We start from the raw sequence: 9,964 nt of genomic DNA, 5'->3' as shown, positions 1-9,964 counted from the left end.
TCTCTTTGTTGGTTGGGTCTAATTATTGTATATTTAGTTTATAAAGTTGGCATTTTGTGTGTGTGTGTGTGTGTGTGTGTGTGTGTGTGTGTTTTATTTTTAACTTTCTGTTTTTCATTTTGGTTGGTTTGAATTAATTGATTTGCATGTTTTGATTCATTTTTGGTGTTTTGCTTTATCCTTTTAGCCACTGTGTATTTTAAATAGTATATTGTATATTAAATTATTAGGCCCATACTTTAATTTTATCCAGTAATGGCATGCCTTCTTAATCGGTATATGTAGTTGGAATGGTTGTTCTTCTTTTTGTTAAGTTTCTTTTGGTTTGGTTGTATTTTGTTAATAAAATTATTTGTTTAAATGTGAAACACACTCTGCCCTGGCCTTATTTCATGTGAACCTGTGTGACTTATCAATATTTCCTAGGGTGAAATTCCCCAGGTGGCATTGTTGGCAACTTATCTAAGTTATTACGTATTTAAATAGAATCACACCCTCGTCTTGCTACGATAGGTAACGTTAATGTTTTGGATAAATCAAATCAGTCACTGCTGCCAATTCCTTTTCTAACTGTGTAATCTGTGTGTGTGTGTACAGTGACTAAAGTAAAAGTATTATTACAGTAGGCTATATAGCAAACCTAAATTTAGTTATGCATTGAGAATTGATACCCAAATATGAATTTTAATATCCATAAAATCAACAATATTCCTCGTTAAGGGCACCACCGGAGTTGTTATAAACCTAGAGTTTCCGGACCTCTAGGTAGTTTTGAATAATTATACAATTATTACTAGTGATCAGTTAGTTAATAATCGCTCAATTATCTTAAATCAATCAGTCAGTCTCATATCTAAAGGGTCAGTTCTCTTGGCAGGGACGTAGAAATAGGCAACACATACAGTTCTTGATTATATTACAGTGAATTTATTCTCTAACTAATGTGATAAAAAGGGATGGTTGAACACCGGGAACATAAACAATTGCTGAACAATGAGAAATGGAGGTTTGATTGTGGGAAGCATTTGACTCATACGACATAGAAGAACTAATGAAAGTAAACTAACGCTATGAGTTTAGGAGTTTAAAGGAAATCTCTGACCACAGAATGCTTTGTTTGGTCTTACTGCTTGTCGACGGCCTGCTTTGGCCTGTTGCACGGGTACCACTAGTTGCCCGATCCTGGCTTTCTGCTAGGGATTCTCCGGGGTTCTCCGTGTCCTCCGTCTGGCAATTCGGCTGTTTTCAGGTTTCCTTCGTTGTAGCTGGCTAAACCACGTGGCTTGGTCTGACCTCGGTGAAGTTGGCTCAACGAAAAAGGCTTAAAAATGGAACTTGGTCGTTCCTGAATTAGTCCAGTGTAACTTAACGGACTGATAACTTAAGAAATTAAAAACAAACTGAGGGGCAGATCGATGTCGCGGTACTTCACGTGTGTAGCTTCAAGCGAACAAAAAGCCTGTCTCGCTGGTCGACTCTGTTGGCGTTGCCTGGCGAGGCATGCCGGACGCGTGCCGAAGCATCCAGAGAGCCAAGAGCCGAGCAGAGAAGAGTGGAAGAGAAGAGAGAGCGAGAGACGTCGTGTGTCGCTCTTTTGTTGCCTGGGGCGTGGTTCCCCAGAGGGCATTTCAGATTTCCCGAGGGACTGCCTTTCTAAACTTAATGTCTAAAAGAAAAGCAATCTATTTGCGCGTATTATAATCAAATATTTTCCACAATCGAACCTCAATGGTCAAACGGTTGTACTGTTTGAAGTTAAGCATTTGGTAACATGAAACAATTGTCACATTATTGGTCAGGATATTTATACATTTAACGGCATTTCCAACGAGGGCATGTAATACTTATTTCGTCCACTTGGGGGGAGCTCAGGTTACATGAAGAAAGCTTAGATTAATCCAACATCATCTCTCTTTAGGAACCGGGGAATTATTGTTGATTCATCCTTAAATTCAAGCTGGCGGTTAAGAGTATAGTAAAACATTTCTTTATCATCATTTCTAAAGGAATTTTGTGATTATATTAGATGAAGGAGTGTCTTGCTAAAAATAAAAACACTGCACAAGTAACTTTCTTTTCAGCACTAATATCAACAACAGATAGCAACAACATGTTAACATAACTACTCAAATAGATGCAAACGTAATCAGGTAACTAAAAATACAATAAAGTATTTTTATATTGAAAGTTCAGCTCTCTGGACCATGTCACACTTGGGTGAGACAAGGAGTATCCTTTTGATTGTGTAATAAAACAAAGAACAAGGTCAGTTGCCACGGAAACATGTGTGTGTGTGTGTGTGGGAGGGGGGGGGCAGTTTTGATAGGCTGTTCAGGGAAATGCTAATCGCTGGTTTGTGTCCCTTTGTCAGTTTAACAGTCAGGCCCCGCGTTATCAGCTTCGGAATCAAAAAGGTGCCAGCTTTACGGTCAGGGATAGCACTTAGAGAAAGCAACTTTGACCCCCTGCTCCTCTGTGGGAGAGAAAAAGGAATTTGGAGTAGTTCCAAATTTATTCAATATAAAATGCACAAATCCACACCGTTGTTCACTACAGCTATTGTCTCCATTCATTTTTAAAAAGTGGATATTTGCTAAATTATCAATACAGGTATACATGTTGTATTGCATGTGTGTTCGAGTTTGATAGTCCACATAGTCCAGCAGGGTTCTTGTTACAGTCCATAAGGAGGGTCTGAGCTCTTAATCATGCATCTGTGGGGGTCAGTAATTCATTTACCAACAACCATTATTTTTAATCACAAATGTACATTATACACTTACATTATATTGGCGGCACGGCTTTTGACAACTGCCACAAAACAGTTGTTGCAAGTATTTTGCAAGCCTAGGCATGGCAAACTATCATGTTTACTGTAAGAGGGCCCAGATTTATCTCTGTAGATGGCTATCACTTTTTCAAAATTGTGATTGGTTAAGGGGTGGGACTAAGAAGCAGAGCAGATAGGAGTTAAATCAGTCAGCCTGCTGCTGTAAGTGTGTGTTTTGCTCTAAAGGTATTGACCAGCTGCAGAAGTAAGAAAAGTGTAAGTTAAGTATACAGAGGCGGTTAGTAGCCTAGCTGGTTATGAAATCGTTTGTCACACCGCTAAACAGTTTTGTGCATTTTACTGTGTTGTGGAAGGCTACTAGTCGTCAGAAAGCTACAGATTAGCACCGTTGCCAACAGCAAGGTAACATCTTTTGGACACTGGAGCCCACACAGACCACAGACAGTGCTGCGTGTGACCGGATAAGCATGGCTGCACCACTGGCTTTGAGGGAAACCATCCTGTGCCTTTCTTCATCTTTCTCAAGGTTGCCAAAAACGTTCACTTGCAATACCATGGGACAGCCAAGACTCAATGCATTGGCCATGCACTCCATCAAAAACTCAGCTGATTCAGTTGCTACATGAGTTATTTACCAAAGTCATTGAGAAGTTTGCCCAGAGAAAGAACCGCCGTCGCCTTTTTCCTCAAGTGAGCCCTCAGCTGTGGTGACTGAAAGTATATTTTATCATCCTGACTTTGTGCTGCTGGTCTGTGCATGGGCCAAATTGTTGTGCTATATCGATTGATAGGCTATAGATGGTGATGAGTGTCAGTGTGTCCATGCTTATCTGTTAAGGTTGTCAAAATGTTGATGTCATATAGGCCTTTCACGCCGCCTCATTTTCCTTATTTCATAATTACGCTCATATGCCGGCACGCTGCGCTGTATAGGGAAGGAGCTGGAAAGGGGAGTCAGATTTGATCTGCCTCTAAGCTGGTAGTAACACAGCCAGAACAATGTCTGTGTTAAAAGTCATGGCCTGGAGAGCCAGATTGCTGTGGGAAAGCACTCACGGATGCAACATGTTGAATGCGCCATTTTGGTTGAAATTCTTTCCACATTGATTGCAGGATCTCTGTGGAAAGCATCTCTAGAAAGGGTCTGTATCCCTAAAAAGTTGTCTGTGCACATTGTTGTGGCCTTCAGTGGTGTTGAGCTCACTGCTGTATTTGCACTGAGCTTGGTTGTGTTGGCTTAAATATTGCATTTTTAATTTAGGTTAGTGACTAGGGCGACGAGATGTTCAGAAAAATTTGTGACAGTCCCGAATTATGAGCAGATGTCCTGACTCCTGACGGTTTGTCCCAAAAATTGACTTAACATGGGTTTTGTTTATAGCCTAATTAATCATTAAATAGTGATCGTTGTGTAGTTCTTTTGATCCAGCAGGGGTTGCAGGTTATCTGTACATTGTGTCAACAGCGTTGTTATAGCCGCAAACACTTGTGCTCTTTTCCCCTTTTTGTTTTCTTGTGGTTAGTGGAAGTTCCAGTCACGAGGACATGGAAAGTGTAGCTTCAGGCAGCCAAGGCGGAGAGATCTTCAATTCAATTTTATTTATATAGCGCCAGATCACAACAACAGTTATCTCATAGCGCTCTGGTTAAAAAGTGGGGTATTTTGAGAATAAAAATTCATTACCAAGTCCCAAAGTAACAGAGGACTCCTATGCTAATTTCAATCTCTTCCAAATCAATCATCTTGTTGATAGTGCTGCAGGCTCGCTGCGAATGACACTCGGCTCTGTTGCCTCTCTAAAAAAGAAATATCAAAGTTCACTGGAATTATGTTTCCCCCTCCCCCGTGTTGTGTGAATTATCAGTGGTTCTTGCACTACTACTGATATGGTTATGGTAGGCTGGGACCTAAAGCAGAGGGATGTTTTTTGAAGATTATAAAACTGCACGTCATAGTGACTTCAATATCACCCAGAACAACCAAAACAAATGTGTGTCAAATGTCATTTCTTACACATAACATTATATGTTTTTTACAGTAAAACTTCGTCTCATTGAGGGTTAAAAAAAACATGTTTATGTTCAGATAATAATTCGCAATATAATTTATATATAGCTTGCCTTTAACTTCTGTCTACCACAACATAAGGTCTGCTGAAGTAAAAACATGGTGGTAATGACATTTCTGCTAATATTGCTAATAAATTGCAGCTAGCAACGCTACGCTATCATTGACTCTTAGCATTTAATATAATTCTTACACAGAATTAATTTATTTTAAAAATGTAGTTCAAAATACACCATTACTAAGCTGTAAGGACACACAATAAACACAAAGGTGATCTTTTTCTTTTCTTTTTCACCTAGTGTGGGTGGGCCTTCTTCACTAGGTCACCTGTCATCCATGTGTTCATTCACTAAATTCTGTTTCTCCTAGGTTTGAAAGGAGACATTATTTAACTTGTTCAGTGTTGCAGTAAGGACAGGTTCCTTGCTTTTAGATGTAAAAGCATATTAATGGTAAGTAAACAAAAAATTTAACTCGTAAAAACATATTTTAATTGAATTAGTTCATCGAGACCACAGTAGTGGGACATGAAGAAAAGTGGAATTTGGACCCATAAAATGCTTTGTTAATTTTATTAAATCATATTATTTAGTAATTATGTTTTATGTCAAGCTGTATAACAACAATTCATCAAGCATCATATGGAAAACTTTAACATCAATCCAAACTTTCACTGCTGGGACTTAAAAATCCCTGTAGTTGCAGATACATCAAATTTATTGCATTCCTCCTTTTGATAAATATACCAGTGTTGCGACAATGGTGAAATCACTTTATGGATAGACAGACTACATACAGGGCAGGAGGTCCGATACATCATCAAATCAGATCATCAAAATAAAAAATGCAGACAGGTTCAGATTGTAGATGTACAGTATATACTGGGTTTAGACCGATTACACTCAGATTAATTTGTTCTCACTCATTCCTTAAATATTTGACTGATTAAGTAGCTTATTTGTAAGAATATTATTCACAGTGCTTGAAACGTACTAAGGACATAGATGACTAACAGTTAGAGGATTTTGCTGCTGTGCTGAATGTCGATGGACAGTTTGATGCTTTGCTGTGGAAGCAGGTCACATTGGAAACCATTCTTATGGTGTTAGAGACAAGTTTTGAGTACAGCTTCCACTCCAAGCCTACAGGGAGTGTTTGATACTCAAACTTAGCTCATACTCACTTTTAGCTGAGGTGAAGGCAAAACTCTGGCCAGCATGGCCCTAATACATATTCATGCCAGACTTCTTTTTACGCTATCTTAGAAGAGGAGGTGCAGATTAACAGGAACCTACTGCATTTTATCACTCACCATATTTATTGACTGTTTGGATGCAGAGGACAACACATCTGAGACTGGTTTAGGGAACTCATTCAGGTGGTCTCATATCTTTCAAAGGTAAATTTTGTTACATTACTTTAAAAAAAATAATTTTTTTTTTACTTTTGTAGAGATGATATGAACTGCTCACATGAATACTTTATGAATATATCAACAGAAAAGACAGCAGTTTTTTAAATTCGCTATGATTGTGGTTAAACTATAGGTACACTGTATTTGTGTGAACTTGCATCTCACAGCTTAAGTGATGTCACAGAACAATGTTAGATAGATATTAAAAACCTGCTCCCTTCTAATCTGATCTCTCAAACAACAGGTTTCACTCTGAAGAATGGAAGATTACTACAATAATTACGGCTCACAAAACCAAACCTATGAGCTCAGCGACTACTATGAAAACGACATCTATGAAAACGACATCTATGACAAGGACAATGATTACAAAAACATTGATTTCATCACATATGTGCTGACATGCATAATCATTGCTATTGGCCTTCCTTTGACCCTCGTGGCCATCTATGCTCTTTTTTCTCTGGTATGTACACTGTAATAGATTTATTTACTGTCTGTGTCGTGTGTCTGTCGTACAGTCTGTCTGTCTGTAAAGGATCTTGATCTGGCATGGGGGCTAGGTTTCAGGGGGCTGGGACAAAGGGTTTAATGATCTATAATGAACCTATAAATATATAGGAATAATTTACACCATAATAAAAATCTACATTATCATTTTACTTATAACCAAACTGAAAGAAAGAGCTAAAATAGTTGTAAAAAGAAATTTGTTCGTCAAAGCAAATTGTGCGGAATTACAGTATCTCACAAAAGTAAGTACACGCCAAATTTTTGTGCAAATATTTGATTATATCTTTTCATGTGACAACACTGAAGAAATGACACTTTGCTACAATGTAAAGTAGCAAAGTGTCATTTCTTCAGTGTCCAGCTTGTATAACAGTGTAAATTTGCTGTCCCCTCAAAAAAACACATCACACAGCCATTAATGTCTAAACCGCTGGCAACAAAAGAGAGTACACCCCTAAGTGAAAATGTCCAAATTGGGCCCAATTACCCATTTTCCCTCCCCGGTGTCATGTGACTCTTTAGTGTTACAAGGTGTGAATGGGAAGCAGGTGTGTTAAATTTGGTGTTGTCGCTCTCTCACTCCCTCATACTGCTCACTGGAAGTTTAACATGGCACCTCATGGCAAAGGACTCTCTGAGGATCTGAAAAAAAGAATTGTTGCTCTACATAAAGACGGCCTTGGCTTTAAGAAGATTGCCAAGTCCCTGAAACTGAGATGCAGCACGGTGGCCAAGATAGCCATACAGCGGTTCAACAGGACAGACTCCACTCAGAACAGGCCTCGCCATGGTCAACTAAAGAAGCTAACATGTACTGAATGCCAACATGTACTGTGACATACTGAAGCAGAGCATGATCCCCTCCCTCCAGAGACTGGGCTGCAGGGCAGTATTCCAACATGATAACGGCCCCAAACACACCTCCAAGACGACCACTGCCTTTCTAAAGAAGCTGAAGATAAAGGTGATGAACTGGCCAAGCATGTCTCCAGACCTAAACCCTATTGAGCATCTGTGGGGCGTCCTCAAACAGAAGGTGGAGGAGCGCAGGGTCTCTAACATCCACCAGCTCCGTGATGTCGTCATGGAGGAGTGGAAGAGGACTCCAGTGGCAACCTGTGAAGCTCTGGTGAACTCCATGCCCAAGAGGGTTAAGGCAGTGCTGGAAAATAATGGCCACACAAAATATCAACACAAATTTGCACATTTTCAGTTCGGGGTGGACTCGTCTGTCTGTCTGTCTGTCCACACACGTTAGTGGTAATCATGGCAGTCAATAACTTCTAAACATCAGCATAGTAACATTGTCATTGCCAAGCTCAAAAAACAGTAGGCCTTCTTGATCAAATACTTTGCCTACTTTAGTACAACAGGTCCAGCCACTCAGAGCAGGTGCACGTGGAGATGCTGTTGATACTGAGGTAAATTGTACAACCTCAGTTAATCCAGTGAAAACACAATTGAGCTCTGTTAACATGTAACTGCGACTCCAGTGTGTTTGATAAATCCAGTGCATGTGTTTGAGCCAGAATGCTTCATATATATGGCTGAAAAACTGCTGCAGAAGCTGCAGCAAATCTGGCTCTTAGTCTCGTTACTGCAGGGATTGGAGTGTGTCATATCTGAGATTTCTGCTTGATGGAAAAAGTCAGAAATGGCTCAGACTGCAGCTGCTGGGAAGAGCAAGATGACAGATTTGGGAGGAGGTGGACTTCACAACATGTTCACAGCTGCTTGTTTACTTTTACCTGCAGGTGAGAAGGGGTCATGTTGCTCCGATCTACGTCATCAACCTTCTCATTTCTGACCTTATTCAGCTCTGCTACATGATCGTTAAGGTGGCACAACTGGATGTGGAGATACGTAACATCTTCTCTTCTTTTTACCTCTCTGGTCTGATGGCCAGTGTTGGCTTCATGGTCTGCATCGCCCTGGAAAGGTATCTGTCTGTCTATCCAGTATGTGTGGAGCTCCTTATGTGTCTGAACATTATATTAGTTTATAACTCTGAAGCTCCTCAAAGACTTTGTGTCCATCTTGTATTACAGGTATTTGGTCATCGTCCACCCGCTGTGGTACCGCTTCAGACGAACTATCAAGACCTCTGTGGTGGTCTGTGTCCTGGTCTGGGTCCTTACTCTTGTCTGTGCTGTCCTTTTCAATTTATTTTACACAAAAGTGGTCATGTACATAATCATCACTGTCTTCTTCCTTCCCTTCCCACTGTTAATCTTCTTCCTGGTTGCGACCCTCAAAGCCCTGCCTGCTTCCATCTCCGTCCCCTCTGATGAAAAACGACGAATTGTGGGAATTTTGGTTCTGGTGCTGCTTATTTATACACTGCTGATCCTGCCTACAATCATTTGGTTCCTGGGAGACGACTTTAACAAAACCCTCATCAAACTGTCTTTCATGTTTGTTAAGTTGAGTCCTCTTGCAGACTTAGTCCTGTATGTCTTCATGAGGAAAGGGGCCATAGACAAGCTTTTGGTCTCTGTGGTTTGTTGCAGAATGGACAGCAATCAGCAGTCAATCAGTCTGAATGATGACATCATTTCTACAGTCAGCTCCAATTAGGCAGAGACAGAGGGAGGGAGAGAAAGGGGAGGAAACAGGAGGAGAAATGTAGATGAACAGAAAGGATAGAGACAAGACAGATATTGGACTATTGGAAACACATTTTGATTTAGTTTATTAAGAAATAACTTATGTCTACCCAAAACTGTATTTGTTTTGCGTTTTTGTTCCTTTTTTTTGTTGTTACCAATAAGAAACAAATTTACAAACTATTTGCTTATCTTTGTTTTAGTGGTAGGCATCAGAGCAGGAGTTTTGCAACATTTGTTGTGTGTTTGGCAATCAAATCTTATTCAACTGACGCTGCTTTAAATTAAATTTCTAAAAATCCAATAAAAAATCTTTCTATGCAAAACTGTGAATATTTGTCTTTGACCAACTCAGTGAATTAAAAACAGACAAATGAAGGTTCAACAAAATCTCTGCTGGTTAACAAATCTCTATTGTCTATATGAACATAGTCCAACCTGCTGTTACCAGGGAGGCATCCTGCACTTTCTATTCAAATGACCAAATTATGTTTTCTCTTTACTCTTATAGTTTCCAGACTATTTCAGATAATAATTTGGGCAGAAATTATAAAGTGTGAGAGGAACAGTCA

The 9,964-nt window shown here is 39.7% G+C and overlaps 1 protein-coding gene across 2 annotated transcripts; it reads left to right on the top strand.

The window, feature by feature from the left end:
* The first annotated feature begins 5,769 nt into the window (after window positions 1–5,769).
* On the top strand, window positions 5,770–9,718 carry LOC123983424 (G-protein coupled receptor 4-like). 2 transcript variants are annotated; one of them, XM_046069679.1, is made up of 4 exons: window positions 5,770–6,258; window positions 6,518–6,739; window positions 8,604–8,725; window positions 8,835–9,718. In XM_046069679.1, the coding sequence occupies exons 2-4, from the start codon at window positions 6,533–6,535 to the stop codon at window positions 9,361–9,363; spliced, it is 858 nt and encodes a 285-aa protein (XP_045925635.1). In that variant the 5' UTR covers window positions 5,770–6,258; window positions 6,518–6,532; the 3' UTR covers window positions 9,364–9,718. The 2 variants fall into 2 exon arrangements, with proteins under 2 accessions (XP_045925635.1, XP_045925634.1); XM_046069678.1 differs by having other exon boundaries at window positions 5,820–6,258; window positions 8,541–8,725.
* Window positions 9,719–9,964: the final 246 nt, after the last annotated feature.

Source organism: Micropterus dolomieu, linkage group LG14 (assembly GCF_021292245.1).
Source record: "Micropterus dolomieu isolate WLL.071019.BEF.003 ecotype Adirondacks linkage group LG14, ASM2129224v1, whole genome shotgun sequence".
NCBI lineage: Eukaryota > Metazoa > Chordata > Actinopteri > Centrarchiformes > Centrarchidae > Micropterus > Micropterus dolomieu.
The sequence above is the reverse complement of the archived record's forward strand: the minus strand, read 5'-3'. Positions and strand labels throughout refer to the sequence as shown.

Excerpts from the sequence above, each read along its gene's own strand:
- LOC123983424 (XM_046069678.1), top strand. The coding sequence starts at position 6,533 with ATGGAAGATTACTACAATAATTACGGCTCACAAAACCAAACCTATGAG. Across the intron at positions 6,740-8,540 it reads TCTATGCTCTTTTTTCTCTG|GTGAGAAGGGGTCATGTTGC; the intron begins GTATGTACACTG and ends TTTTACCTGCAG. Across the intron at positions 8,726-8,834 it reads GTCTGCATCGCCCTGGAAAG|GTATTTGGTCATCGTCCACC; the intron begins GTATCTGTCTGT and ends CTTGTATTACAG.